This window comes from Heterodontus francisci, chromosome 7, assembly GCF_036365525.1.
Source record: "Heterodontus francisci isolate sHetFra1 chromosome 7, sHetFra1.hap1, whole genome shotgun sequence".
Classification (NCBI taxonomy): domain Eukaryota; kingdom Metazoa; phylum Chordata; class Chondrichthyes; order Heterodontiformes; family Heterodontidae; genus Heterodontus; species Heterodontus francisci.
Window position 1 is genome coordinate 114944512 of NC_090377.1, and position 15931 is coordinate 114960442.

The 15931-nt window shown below is 44.4% G+C and overlaps 1 protein-coding gene across 5 annotated transcripts in view; it reads left to right on the forward strand.

The window, feature by feature from the left end:
- Positions 1-15931, forward strand: part of ube2f (ubiquitin-conjugating enzyme E2F (putative)) — a 163652-nt gene that overhangs the window by 85451 nt on the left and 62270 nt on the right. For all 5 annotated transcript variants that reach the window (XM_068035930.1, XM_068035928.1, XM_068035929.1 and 2 more), the window contains one exon: positions 8184-8249. In XM_068035930.1, coding sequence (XP_067892031.1) covers positions 8184-8249 — 66 coding nt within the window. The remainder of the gene's footprint in view (positions 1-8183; positions 8250-15931) is intronic.

Consider the following 15931-nt stretch of genomic DNA (forward strand, 5'->3'; position numbering starts at 1 on the left):
AACGCATCTTCCCCTCCCCTCGCCTGTCAGCATTCCGAAGCAATCATTCCCTCCACGACACCCTGGTCTACTCCTCCATTTACCCCCAACACCTCATTCCCTTTCCATGCAATCGCAGGAGGTATAATACCTGCCCTTTTACCTCCTCTCTCCTCACTATCCTTGGCCCCAAGCACTCCTTTCAGATGAAGCAGCGATTTACTTGTACTTTCAATTTAGTATACCATATTCGCTGCTCACAATGTGATCGCCTCTACATTGGGGAGACCAAACGCAGATTGGGTGACTGCTTTGAGGAACATCTCCGCTTAGTCTGCAAGCATACCACCGAGCTTCTGGTCGCCTCTCATTTTAATTCACTAACCTGCTCTCCTGCTCACATTTCTGGCTTTGTCCTGCTACAGTGTTCCAGTGAAGCTCAACGTAAGCTTGGGGAACAGCACCTCATCTTCCAATTAGGCACTCTACTGCCTTCTGGACTCAACATTGCGTCCAATAATTTCAGCGCATGACTGCCATTTTAATTTTTTTAATGTTTTATTTATTTATTTAACCATGGGCCTGTCTTACACCAGTTTTTCATGTTTTTGCTTCTGGACAGAGCTGTTCATTATTCAGTCATTAGCACACCTCTGGACTAATGCTTTGTCTTTTACTACAACTATTAGCACTCCCTTTGCCTTTTGTTCTGTGTCATTTCTGTCATTAATCTCTCCTGTTCTCTGCCCTATCACACACCTTCCCTTTTGTTCTTCTTGCCCCCCCCCCCACCCCCAACCCCTTTCACTTGCTCAAAGCCCATTACATTTCTAACTTTTGGTCACAGACCTGCAATGTTAACTCTGCTTCTCTCTCCACAGATGTTGCCAGACCGGCTGAGTATTTCAAGCACTTTCTGTTTTTATTTCCAGCATCTGCAGTATTTTGCTTTTATTATTATGCCTGTCATGAGGGTCTGGCATTGCACTCACCTTGCCAGAGCGAATAAAGTCATAGGACCTTTTCCGGCGCAGGACCCAGTTCCTCCTCACCACACTTCATCTGCTAACATTCCCAGCAACCTCAATCCATGCATGCTTGGTCTGGGAGGGTGACCTTCTCCTGCCACCCTCTGGAAAGAGGACTCCCTCCTCCCTCTCGCTGCCTAAAGGAGGACCTCCAGGTCAGGGTCAGCAAAGCGAGGGACAGCCCTGCCCTGGGTGCCAGCCTTCTGGCTTTCTTCTCCCATCACTCCTGCTTCATTTCACTCAGTAAAACAATAGCTATAGTAATAGCTGCCGCGGTCTGTTTAAATCAGGCCTGCACTTGTTCCCGTCCCCACAGCCGCTAATTGGTCGTCCACCTGCCATCCAGCCAATTAGCAGGCTGCCTACATGAAAATCAGGGGCTGTGACTGCTTTCAATCCCACCCTGGGGAGGAATCAGGACCCGGAAACAGCTCTGACATAGTTTTCCCAATCCCGGAAGGAAAATCAGGTCCCCTATCTCTAATATCCTCCAGCCATACAGCCCTCTGAGATATCTGTGCTCCTCCAATTCGGGCCATTTGTGCATCCTCGATTTTAATGGTTCCAGTGTTGGCAGCTATACAAACAAAGAACAAAGAACAAAGAACAGTACAGCACAGGAACAGGCCATTCGGCCCTCCAAGCCTGCGCTGATCTTGATGCCTGCCTAAACTAACACCTTCTGCACTTCTGCAATTCGCCAGAGCTGGCGGGCAGCCATAAAGACAGGGCTAAATTGTGGCGAGTCGAAGAGACTTAGTAGTTGGCAGGAAAAAAGACAGAGGCGCAAGGGGAGAGCCAACTGTGCAACAGCCCCAACAAACAAATTTCTCTGCAGCACCTGTGGAAGAGCCTGTCACTCCAGAATTGGCCTTTATAGCCACTCCAGGCGCTGCTTCACAAACCACTGACCACCTCCAGACGCGTATCCATTGTCTCTCGAGATAAGGAGGCCCAAAAGAAGTGTTGGCAGCTATACAAACAAAGAACAAAGAACAGTACAGCACAGGAACAGGCCATTCGGCCCTCCAAGCCTGCGCTGATCTTGATGCCTGCCTAAACTAACACCTTCTGCACTTCCGGGGCCCATATCCCTCTATTCCCTTCCTTTTCATGTATTTGTCAAGATGCCTCTTAAACGTCGCTATCGTATCTGCTTCCACCACCTCCCCTGGCAGCAAGTTCCAGGCACTCACCACCCTCTGTGTAAAAAAACTTGCCTCGCACATCCCCTCTAAACTTTGCCCCTCGCACCTTAAACCTATGTCCCCTAGTAACTGACTCTTCCACCCTGGGAAAAAGCTTCTGACTATCCACTCTGTCTATGCCGCTCATAACTTTGTAAACCTCTATCATGTCGCCCCTCCACCTCCGTCGTTCCAGTGAAAACAATCCGAGTTTTTCCAACCTCTCCTCATAACTAATGCCCTCCAGACCAGGCAACATCCTGGTAAACCTCCTCTGTACCCTCTCCAAAGCCTCCACGTCCTTCTGGTAGTGTGGCGACCAGAATTGCACGCAATATTCTAAGTGTGGCCTAACTAAAGTTCTGTACAGCTGCAACATGACTTGCCAATTTTTATACTCTATGCCCCGACCAATGAAGGCAAGCATGCCGTATGCCTTCTTGACTACCTTTTTCACCTGCGTTGCCACTTTCAGTGACCTGTGGACCTGTACACCCAGATCTCTCTGCCTGTCAATACTCCTAAGGGTTCTGCCATTTACTGTATATCTCCCACCTGCATTAGACCTTCCAAAATGCATTACCTCACATTTGTCCGGATTAAACTCCATCTGCCATTTCTCCGCCCAAGTCTCCAACTGATCTATATCCTACTGTATCCTCTGACAATCCTCATCATTGTCCGCAACTCCACCAACCTTTGTGTCGTCCGCAAACTTACTAATCAGACCAGCTACATTTTCCTCCAAATCATTTATATATACTACAAACAGCAAAGGTCCCAGCACTGATCCCTGCGGAACACCACTAGTCACATTCCTCCATTCAGAAAAACACCCATCCACTGATACCCTCTGTCTTCTATGACCGAGCCAGTTCTGTATCCATCTTGCCAGCTCACCTCTGATCCCGTGTGACTTCACCTTTTGTACCAGTCTGCCATGCGGGACCTTCAGCTGTCTAGGCCCTAGGCTCTGGAACTCCCTCTTTAAACCTCTCTGTCCCTCTCTGTGGCTTTAAGACGCTCCTTAAAACCTACCTCTTTGACCAAGTTTTGGGTCATCTGCCCAGATATCTCCGTATGTGTTAAATTTTGTTTGAAAATGCTCCAGTGAAGCGCTTTATTTCATTAATGATGCAAGTTGTGATTGGTGTAGTTTTTGTTCTACAGGAATGATCTTTTCGAACCCCACTATACTGCTTGTTTCCTACTCATATTTCTCATTTTTAAGCAACTCATTCTCTTTTAGAAGAATTGATGGACACTGCTTTATCAAAGTTTGTATCAGAGAATTCCACATTCACAGCCTCTCCCTGAGAACATTATTTTAACCTCTAGTTCTTCTTATGATTCTATTAAATTCTATCCCTCTCAGCCATGCTTTGTTGATCAATGGAAACAATATATCACAGTTTGCTTTACCATCATTCTCATATTTTGAGACTTTGGCCTATTTGGCCAAAGATGGATTTTGGATTAACTTATATTAAAATGGTGCTATTAAGTTAAACTCAGCCCCGAGGGGGTTTACTCCCCATAACTGAGTAGGGTCAGAGCTGAATGTGCCATGTAGGTGCCACATGGGAAACGTTTCTGGTTTGAAGTAGCAGCTCGATGTGCCAATCCTTGTTGAATAGCTGGGGAAGATCAGCTGTGGTGTTCACGGCTCTGAAAATGACAGTCTGCCAACTTTTAGATTTGAACAGATCAGTGAGAGGTATAGGAAGCTCTTTCTAAATGAGTAACAATGAGTCAACAGTACTGATTTGTGAGGTAAGGTAGGCCCAGATCAAGGGTAGGGTCTGTGCATTTTTTTTTTTAGTTTTGATGCTATTAGCAGGAATAAGAAATGGATAAAACTCGCTGTCAAAATGGTATTGTATTCATTCATGTGTTTCATTTGAAATAAGCCAGTTTGTTGGTTTACAATTAGCTTCATCTCAGTGGAGTGCTCAGCAAGCTGTCTTTGGAAAGATTGAAGAAAGGCGCTTGGGGACATATGCAAAAAGAAAAAAAAAAATCACAGAAGGAGGCCATTTGGCCCATCTTGTCCATGCTGACTCTGACTCTATTCAGCATACTCAACAAAGTGTCTTATTGTGACCAAAAATCATATCACCAGATATTGGACAGTAAAGGTAAATTCCTGATCATGTAGGACAAAGGGTTCATTTATGGGAATGACCGATGACACTGAGTCTAATGAAGTATCCAGTACTGCCCTGAAATTTGCAACAATAACTCTTAATAATCTAGAAGACCTCGTAGGAAGAATATAATATCCGTAGATTCACTCGGAAGCTATCAAGGATGAATGGCAACAGTTATCAAGAGACTTGAGAAATTTGGGCTTTATCAACAGAGCTGGGGAGATTAAGGGTTGATTTGATAGAGGTCTTCTAGATTATTAAGTGTTATTGGTGTTGCCTGTCCTGTTTAACCTAACTGAAGTGACCATTAATTATAGAGCCTAAATGATGAATTTTAGGCAGATATTCTTTTGTAATGGCATCACAGGCGAGTCTGTTTATCCACACGTTCATATTTCCAATGGGATCCTTGGCTAGCAACTAAGACTGTGAACATGGCGATTTTTAATTCCTGTTCCTGTATTTCCATGAGCTGTACAGTAATATATGTCTGTTTGAGTTAATTAAGGACAGCCAGTAAAAGGCAGATCATGCTTGACTAATCTAATTGAATTTTTTGATGAAGTAACAGAAGGTTGATGAAGGGAGTGCAGTGGATGTTGTCGATATGGATTTTAAGAAAGCGTTCGATAAGGTACTACATAAAAGGCTGGTTAACAAAATTGAGGCTCATGGACTAGGAAGGTCAGTGTCCAATTGGATAAAAATTAGCTTAAGAACAGAAAACAGCGAGTCGTGGTAAATGGTTGTTTTTTAAACTGAAGGATGGTACACAGTGGTGTTCGCCAAGAGTCAGTGCTCAGACCCGCTGCTTTTTTTGCTGTATATAAATGACCTGGGATATTGGAATCCAGAGTAAAATTTCAAAATTTGCAGATGATACCAAACTTGGAGGAGTGGCAAACAGTCAAGATGATACGAACTGCCTGCAATAGGACATAGATAGGCTAGCAGAATGGGCAGACAAGTGTGAGGTGATGCATTTTGGCAGAAGGGATAGGGTGAGGCAATATAGACTTAATGGCACATTTCTAAAGAGTGTGCAGGAACAGAGGGACCTGGGGGTGCATGTGCATCAATCTTTGAAGGTGTCAGGACATATTGAGGGAATGGTTAGCAAAGTATATAGAATCTTAGACTTCCTACATAGAGGCATAGAGTACAAAAGCAGGGAAGTTATGCTGAACCTTTATAAAGCTCTGGTTAGGCCCCAACTAGCGTATTGTGTCCAGTTCTGTCACCACACTTTAGGAAGGATGTGAGGGTCTTTGAGAGGGTGGAGAGGAGATTTACCAGAATGATTCCAGGGATGAGGGATTTTAGCTACAAGGTTAGGTTGGAGAAGCTGGGGTTGTTATCCCTGGAGCAAAGGAGATTGAGGGGAGATTTGATAGAAGTGTACAAGATTGTGACAGGCTTAAATAGGAAAAGCTGTTCCCATTAACTGATGGTACAAGGACTAGGAGACACAGATTGAAGGTTTTGGGCAAGAGATGCGGGGGAATGTAAGGAAGACCGTTTTTAAGCTGTGAGTGGTAATGGCCCGGAACTCGCTGCCCCCGAGGGTGGTGGAAGCGGAGACAATCAATGATTTCAAAAGGAAATTAGATAGGCGCTTAAAGGAAATAAACTTGCAGGACTACGGGGATCAAGCGGGGGAATAGGCCTGACTGGATTGCTCCACGGCGAGCTGGCGTGGACTTGATGGGCCGAATGGCAGCCTCCTGTGCCATAAATGCCTCTATGGCCTTTGTACTTTTCTCATTTAAGAATGTGCAGTTTCTTTTGTCGCTCTTCTCAGCAGTGGGCCTGCAGTAAACTTACCTCATGACATATTGCCACATTTATTACCTCGGTATTACTTTTGGGAGCTGTCCTCTGGATGAGAAAGGCCCTGCCATTTCTCTATCAGGAATTTTACAAGCACACAAAAGGGAGGTGTGGGCTAGTTAAGTTTTTCAACATTCTCATCAATCTCTTAGCAAAAACAGTGGATACCTCCCAGAAGGATACCCAGGCGTTAATAAGTTGCACCACTTAACTGCTGGGAAAATGCTGAATTATCATTTTCACGTCAGATATTACTGATTATTTTTTCATTCCTAACAAAGAAATATCCTACAACAAAATTGTAGCTCTCAAGACAGCGCACCATCCCCATTTTGTTTGGGAGGCGTTTACTTTTTTGCTAAGATCGGCAGTTGATATATTTTGCCATGGCCTCCCAAGATTTGTTTGCCTTTTCAGTTTGTTTTCTCTGTTTAATATAGTCAATGATCCAACAGCCTTTACTTTAGGTGCGTGCAGAATAATGGGTAAGATAAGTGCATGGTCATAATGTCTGCATTCAAATTGGACAGGTTTCACTGCAGGGTATGAAGGAAGTCAATGAAAATTTTATGCCTTTCAATTCTTTGAGGTCCCTATTTATACAACCCAACACGTTTTTACAGCTTTATCTCCCTGTTTTGAACTTCCAAGAAATTATATGTTTGACCCTTTAGTTTACTCTGTTTCTCCACACCCTTTAACCTCACACTTATCCGCATTAAACTGCATCTGCCCCCGTCTGCCTTCCTGAAGCTTTTACAGTTCCCCTCACTGTTGGCCATATCTCCTTTTCTGTCATCTGTGCACTTTGAAATTGTGTTCTTTATACTCAAATCCAACTTTTTCCAATAAGTCTCCTGCGAGACTCTTTATGAAATGCATTCTGAGAATTCATATACACCACTGCATTCTCTTTATCACTTCTTGCAAAAAAAATTAGAGTTGTCAAACATGACTCCCCTTTACAAATCCCTGCTGTCTGTCCTTTAATAACCCATGTATTGCTAAATGCTCACTAATTTTGTCTTTAATTGTGGATTTTAAGAGTTTATCCCAGGTGACGTTAGACAAACTTCGTCCGTAGTTGCCCTGGCCATCCTCTCCCTTCTTGAACAAAACTGTTAAATCAACAACTCTGAAGTCTCATACATCGCATATTTAAGGAAAATTGAACAATTATAACCAGGGTCTCTGCTCTGTCCTCTCTAACTTCTTTCAACAGCCAGGGGTGCAGCCATCAGGGCCCAGTGACTGATCCATTCAGAGTTCCAGCATATCCAGTACTAATGCCTTTTCTTCAGTTACCTGTCCTAATCATTCATGTCCTCATCTAGTACATCAACATTCTCACTTCCAGCATCATTTGTAACAAATTAAGCATTTATTTAATATCTCCACCATGCCATTATCCTGCATAGTTAGACTCCCTCTTTCAGCCCTGAGAGTGTTTCACATTACCTTTTAACCCTTTCTTATCTCTCTTCCACTACATTTTCTATATTCCCCATGATTTTCTTCAGTATTTCCATGGCAACTTTACAACGCACCTCCCATTTAAATTTCAAATTAGTTTTAATCTTTATTTATTTATGGTGCTCTATTCATTGATGCCCTTTTTTGGTCTGTAATGGATTCGTTCATGATTGTTTTGTCAGTGAGGTTCTGGTGATTTAAACTCATTATTGCAGTTTGTGTGCAACTTCTGTGTTCTATATCACAATTTAGATAAATATATAGAAAAACACAGATTTTATGAACACATTCACTCAAAGAGTAAGAACTGTTTGTAATAATCTACCTGCCTAGGAATAGAGACAGGCAGATTGAGAGCAGTGAAAATGCAGCTGGATCCTGTAATTGGAGGGTTAGGGTACTAGAAGGTATGGGTGGCGACTTAATGTATCAGAGGGATGGGCGGAGGGACCTTTGTCCTCCTTGTCTTTAATGTTTTTTGTTCTTAGCGCTGACTCTATTTGCATTCACTCCATTTATCGGTTTTATCTCTGCAGGCACATGCAAACTGGATTTCCCTGATGCAAACAAACTTTATTCGTTCCAGCTGAATGTCATGCCAGGTAATCTTTACTAACCTGATCATCGAATTACTTGACCATGGTAGAGAAACAATTAACACCACGTGAAGGTTCAATCGACTGATTTGTGGGATGAGAGGGTTATCTTATGAGGAAAAGTTGGACAGGTTGTATTCATTGGAGTTTAGAAGGATGAGAGGTAACATGTTGAAACATATAAGATCTTGAGGGGACTTGACAGGGTGGATGTTGAAAAAATGTTTCCCCTTGTGGGAAAGACTAAAACTAGGAGGCATAGTTTAAAAATAAGGGGTCTCCCATTTCAGACAGAGATGAGGAGAATTTTTTTCTCCTGAGGGTCGTGATAGTGCATGGAACTCTCTTCCCAGAGAGCAGTGGAGGCAGGGTCATTGAATGTTTTTAAGGCCGAGGTAGACAGATTTTTGACAAACAGGGAGTCAAAGGGTATCGGGGTTGGCAGGAAAGTGGAGTTGAGTCCACAAACAGATCAGTCATGATTTTATAGAATGGCAGAGCAGGCTCAAGGGGCCAAATAGCCTACTCCTGCTCCTAGTTCATATGAAGGCTGTGCTGTTATTACTGAATAAATCCAGTCGCATGTGTTCAGCAATCAGGCTGCTTCACTGCTATAAAGTATGCAGTACGTTAGGGTGCTAAATTGAAAAGTGGGGAACCTGGTTTATTCATGATAGTAGAACTCTCACTTCTGATTCAGAAGGTCATGGGTTCAAGTCCCACTCCAGAGACTTGAGTACATTAAGTAGGCTGACACTCCCAGTGCAGTACTGAGGGAGTGCAACACTGTCAGAGATGCTGTCTTTCAAATGAGACATTAAAGCAAGGCCCTGTCTTCCCTCTTGGGTGGATATAAAAGATCGATGGCATTATCAAAGAAGAGCATGAGAGTTCTCCAGGCATCTTGGCCAATGTTTATCTCTCAATTAACACCACTGCAGGTTCCCTACATTGCAATAGTGACTGCACTTCAAAAGGCACTGGCTTTCACGTGCTTTGGCGCATCCTTGTGTTGTGGAAGCCGCTATATAGTAAACCCCTTTTCAAAAGACACTCAACAGTAAACTGCACTGCCAGAACTTTGTCTTTATATCCCAGCTTACAGTGAGTTTGCTGATTTCAGCCTGTGGCAGTATGAACACCACACTGTGGTGCTCCTGGCATTGTGTTCTGACAAAGACCTAGCATCTTCAGGAGAGGACAGAAAGAAAAGATTGTGTTGCAGGTCAGTGCACCAGGTAAAGGGAGGTGAGTTCCATGAATGAGCAACAGATACAGTCCCCACTGTTTATAGGAGACTGTGGTGAAAACCCCCGAATTTTAATAGGGGACTTTCACTGTTACTATGAATTTTGGGATGGACACATCATAGGGATGACCAACCCAGTCCAGAATACAGCAGATTGCAGGAGGGGTGGGAGATAGTGATTTCCATGTGAGACTGCCTGTGAATGTGGGAGAGTTGCTGGGCTTGATATACATAAACAATCTATCATTATGCCTCCAGTCTTTTTTTGAAACTGTGATATGTGTCCCTTTATTTGGCAATCTGAACAGAACTTGGACAAAGGAAGACGTTTTTGAGGCACTTAAAGGAGAGAGGGATAGAAGAGGCAGAGAGGTCTATGGAGGGAATTACCGAGCTTAGGGCCTAGGCAGCTGAAGGCACGGCTGTGACTTGTGGAACAATTAAAATCACGATGCACAAGACGCCAGAAATGAAAGAGTGCAGAGATCCCAGAGGGTTGTAGGGATGAAGGAGGTTAAAGAGATGGGGAGGGGCGAGGCCATTGAGAGATTTGAAAACAAGAATGAAAATTTTAAAATGGAGGTGTTGCTGGACCTGGAGCCAATGTATGTCAGTGAGCATAAGGCTGATGGGTGAACGGGATCTGGTCAGAGGTGGAAGACAGACAGCAGAGCTCTGGATGAACTCAAGTTGATGTAAGGTGGAAGATGGGAGTCTGGCCAGGAATGCATTGGAACAATCAAGTCTAGAGGTAACAAGGCATGCAAGAGGGATTGAGCAGAGGATGAGCTGAGGCAGGGGCAGTTTCAGGCGATGTTATGGCGGTGGAAATAGGCAGTATTAGAGATGGCACGGATATGTCGTCAAAAGCTCACTTCAGAGTCAAGTAGGATACCAATGTTGTGAACAGTCTGGTTCAGTCTCAGACATTTGCCAGGGAGAGAGATGGAGTTGATGGCTAGGGAACAGAGTTTGTGGCAGGGACATAAGGTCATGGCTTCAGTCTTCCCAATATTTATTTGAAGAAAATTTCTGCTCATCCAGTGCTGAATATCGTACAAGCAATCTGACAATTTAGAGACAGCAGAGGAGCCAAGAGAGGAAGTGGTGGCAGTAGAGCTGGGTGTTGTCAGCATACATTTGGAAACTGATGTTGTGTTGCTGGATGATGTTGCAAAGATGAGAAATAGGAGGGGGCCAAGGATAGATCCTTGGAGGACTTCAGAGGTAACAGTGAGGGAGTGGGAAAAGAAGCCATTGCAGGTGATTCTCTAACTACAGCTAGATAAATAAGAATGGAACCAGATTAGTGCAGTTCCACCCAGTTGGATGACAAAGGAGAGGCATTGGAGGATTGTGGTGTAGTCAACTACATTAAAGGCTGCAGACAGGTCAAGAAGGGTGAAGAGGAATAATTTACCTTTCTCACAGTCACATAGGATGTTATTTGTGACTTTGATAGAAACATAGAAAATAGGAGCAGTTATGATCATGGCTGATCATCCAACTCAGTTCCCGCTTTCGCCCCATATCCTTTGATTCCTTTAAACCCAAGAGCTATATCTAACTCCTTCTTGAAAACATACAATGTTTTGGCCTCAACTGCTTTCTGTGGTAGTGAATTCCACAGGTTCACCACTGGGTGAAGAAATTTCTCCTCATCTCAGTCCTGAATGGTTTACCCCGTATCCTTAGACTATGATCCCTGGTTCTGGACACCCCCACCATCGGGAACATCCTTCCTGCACCTACCCTGTCAAGTCCTGTTAGAATTTTATAGGTTTCTATGAGATCCCCCCCCTCACTCTTTTGAACTCCAGCGAATATAATCCTAACCGACTCAATCTCTCCTCATACGTCAGTCCCGCTATCCCAGGAATCAGTCTGGTACACCTTAGCTGCACTCCCTGTATAGCAAGAACATCCTTCTTCAGATAAGGATCCAAAACGGCACACAGCATTCCAGGTGTGGCCTCACCAAGGTCCTGTCTAATTGCAGCAAGACATCCCTGCTTCTGTACTCAAATTCTCTCGCTATGAAGGCCAACATACCATTTGCCTTTTTTACCGCCTTTTGCACCTGCATGCTTACCTTCAGCGACTGGTGTACGAGAACACCCAGGTCTCGTTGCATATTCCCCTCTCTCAGTTTATAGCTGTTCAGATAAGAATCTGCTTTCCTGTTTTTGCTACCAAAGTGGATAACCTCACATTTATCCACATTATACTGCATCTGCCATGCATTTGCCCATTCACTCAACTTATCCAAATCACCCTGAAGCCTCTCTGCATCCTCCTTCCACAACTCACCCTCCCACCCAGTTTTGTATCATCTGCAAATTTGGAAATATTACATTTAGTTTCCTCATCTAAATCATTAATATATATTGTGAATAGCTGGGGTCCTAGCACCGATCCCTGCCGTACCCCACTAGTCACTGCCTGCCATTCAGAAAAAGACCCATTTATCCCTAATCTTTGTTTCCTGTCTGCCAACCAATTTTCTATCCATCGCAATACACTACCCCCAATCCCATGCGCTTTAATTTTACACGCTAATCTCATGTGGGACTTTGTTGGAAGCCTTCTGAAAGTCCAAATAAACCACATCCATTGGCTCCCCCTCATCAACTCTACTAGTTACATCCTCGAAGAATTCTAGTAGATTTGTCAAGCCTGATTTCCCTTTCGTAAATCCATGCTGACTCTGTCCGATTCCACCACTGTTCTCCAAGTGCTCTGCTATAAAATCTTTGATAATGGGCTCTAGAATTTTCCCCACTACTGAAGTCAGGCTGACTGGTCTATAATTCCCTGCTTTCTCTCTACCTCCTTTTTTAAATAATGGGGTTACATTAGCTACCCTCCAGCCTGATGAGGGCCATTTTGGTACTGTGGCAGGGGCCTCGATTGGAGGCATTCAAACACAGAACTGAAGGAAAAATGGGCACGGATTTGGGAAGTGCCTTCACATTCGAATTCTTTGGGGAAGAAAAGGAGGTTGGAGGTAGGACAGTAGTTTTCAAGGACGGACAAGTCAAGAGTAAGTTTTTGAGGAGAGAGGGGTGATGACGTAAGATTTGAAGGGAAGAAGGACAACGCCTGAGGAGAGGGAGCCATTAACAATATCAGCTAACATTATTATTGCCAAGAAGGGAAGTTGGGTGTCAGTAGTTTGGTGGGAATAGGGTCGAGGTAGCAGGAGGTGAGTGTCATAGACAAGATGAACTTGGAGAGGCCATGAAGGGAGATAGGAGAAAAACTTGAGAAAGACATGGGTTCAGGGCTCGGGCAGGGGGGATCCTGAGCGGAAGTGGGCAAGGGAAAGGGAGAGACGTGGCAGAGGCTGCTGTTTGTATTGTCTCAATCTTAGTGACATAGAAATCAGGCAGGTTGAGGGATTTAAGAAGGTTTGTACTGGAGAAGAGAAGCCAGGAGTTATTGTTGCATTCCAGGATGACCCTAGAATAGTGAGCAGTGTTACAACCAGGTGAGGAGAGGGTCTCAGGCTCCCCTTTCGCCCCATCTCTGGTTTGACCACAACAGGGTTTATCCTTTTTTTTAACACAGTTATTGCACTTACCACCTCAGTGAGCACTTGCTCCTGTTCCTCTAATATGCTCGCATTCATGCATTCAGTCACATGAGAGATACACACACATACACAAATGTATTACAGAGGGAAAAACAGAGTTGGAGTAGAATCCGGAATAAATGGAATTTAAATACAGTTTATCAGTCCAAGAGTCCACAATTGAAATTGTAGTCCTGAGGTCCTCGCTGGGCAACGTGCACAGTTGTGGACTTGCTCCTCAGGCTCCGAAAGGCAGAAGAGGGGGTTTTGACCATTGTCCTCTAGTTGCTGGCTATGGCGGTCTGACTGGACTTGGCTTTACCAGTTGCAGCCGGGTCTTCTCTGGATCTGTACTGGAGAGAGAGAGAGAGCTGCTCTGTGGATGGTTTCTCAGTTACTGTCCTGCTTTCTGACTCTGAAAAAACTTAGTCTCTCCAGAGCTGCACAGCAGTCACATGACATTCCCAAACCTCTATGTTTTTTTTTTAATGAGGTCCTTCTGGTAGCTTCTGTGATGTTCAAGGCTTTATCCCCTCAAGCTGTCCAATCTCACTTGGTAGGGGGGGTTTGGCTCTTTCAAAGTCAATGGGTGTTGATGGCTCTTGACAACCGTGTTGATAAAGCCATTTCAGGTAATTTAATCAGAGAGCACCCCATTGTTCTGGCTAGGTTGACTCAGTCATGTTGTCTCCAGCCTACTGTGTTGATGTTTCATATATAAATTGCAGTGGCCATGTTGGCTGCCAGCTTTTCTTTTTAAAAGTTATTTGCAACAATTTCCAGTAAAAGTTTCAGACAAGGTTCCAATTGATGAAATTAATATTTCCCATTTGGCATATAGGGTTTTCATGACAGCAGTTTTGGCAGAGGAGAGCAGGACCCAATAGTGGTCCAGCCAGATCAGGTAATGAATGGTTAAACCAATTCTCCACCATATGTGTTCAAGTCTCCGCTTCTTTAAAGTAAGGGAGTGGAGATGAGGGCCATACCATCTCTGGAAAAAAAAAATGCTTCTGTGATTTTGAAGCACTGGTCTCATTTTGCATATTCAATTCGGGGAGGCACAACAATCCTTGATTTATATTGCCAAATTGGTAAACAGGTGGAGAAGACACACAAAGGAATCTTTTAACAATAGAGGTTTCAATTGAAGTTGTCTTGCATCCTGATGACCTGTTTAATAAATTGTAGATCACTAGTGAAGACAGAAGCAGGACTGCATGTAATGCAACTATAGGAGCCATCATCTTTTATGCCTGAATGTTGATGTTGGTGTCTGTGTCTGGATATTGATGCTGGCATATGCGTCTGGGTGCTGATGCTGTTTACATTCTCTGGCTTGTTGCAAAATGTCTGCAAAGCTTTCTTTTCACGGTCTTCTGCTAATAGCCACCTTGGAATGAGAGGCCTTCAGGAGAGATTCACATGTGTATTTGCAAGACATGCTGAACATGATATTCCAGTACATTGGAGAGAAACTTGCTCATGAGTCAATATACCTCAGTGCTGGGGTCAGAGTAATTATTGATTAATATGTGCTAAAGATTGCCTCATCATTCTTGCAGTAAGTGATAATATAACATTGCAGGCGGGTGTAGGCTGGATGTAACAACAGGGCTGTCCTCATTGGCTATAAATGTAGGAAATTTAATATCAGGTAACTGCTATGAAATTGTTGCCATGATTACTCCAAAAATGTTTCATTAAACACTGATTCCTATCCTCATTAATCTTATTTCAGCTGTGGCTGTTTCTATTCTTGCTGATTTCCTGTAATTAACAGTATCAAGGGCTGATCTTGGTGGAGTGTGAGGAGCTGTGTCTGTGCCGATAGATTACGAGGGGGTGTGTTTGCGCCTGTAGAATGGGAAAGGGCTGGATTTTGTGCTTGTTCCAATGGCAGGTTTCGTGGCAGGGGTGGGGTGGGGGGAGTGTGCCGGAGAATCGGGCAGAATCACCTGCCACGAAACCTGACAGCAGGAATCTGTTTGCAATTCTCCCGGGGGCGGGATAGGCTGATGACGACCTCTTCTCGCCACCACTGGAACCTTACCAGAGGTGAGAGGGGCTTCTGCCATGCCAGGAGGATGCCTTGTAAAACGAGGCACCCTCCCTGTGTGTTGGGGGGTGGGGTCCCTACTTTGTGAACAATTTGTAGCCCACAGAGGACCCCACTGGGAACAAATGTGCCCCCAGGATCCTGCTCCCCATGGACCAAACGCCGACAACCCTCTCACCGGGGCCTTCCGGACTGGGCCCGGTGACGCCGCCTCACTTACCTTAGGTCCGGGGTTCCAGCACTAGGCCTGGGTCCAAGGCCTCTGCAGTACCAGCAGTTTCCACCACTCCCAATGGTACTGCCGATACTGCTGAGCTGCCAGCCCTGTGATTGACCGACAGTGGGGGGGAGGGGTGATGGTGGGGAGTCCCCGTCCCTATTAAGTGTTTAAAGGGACAGGGATCCCACCTCCTTAAACTTTGACCCCAAAAGACTGGAGGATTGTTCCGGGTGTCAGAAAAATGCTGAGGCTGGGTTCCCCCTGACTTTTCAGCCTGGAGCCCTGCATCCTGCATAAAATCCAGCCCAAGGAGCGCATTTGTCTGTTGATCAGGTAAGCGTTTGTGTTTTTGATCTAGAGGGTGTCTTCTTGTGGTTTTTGTTTGGGAGCAATGTTCCCTCTAAATTTTCTGTGTACTGGGCAGATTACAAATTCCTCTGAGCATTACTTTTTGTCCATAGGCACCTTGCATTTTAAATGTCCTTCTCCTCAATTGTCCCATTCACCTCCACTTCTCAATACATACAGATTTCATAATTCTCATTAATCTCTTCTATTAAACCTGCATACTCATCAACTATACCTG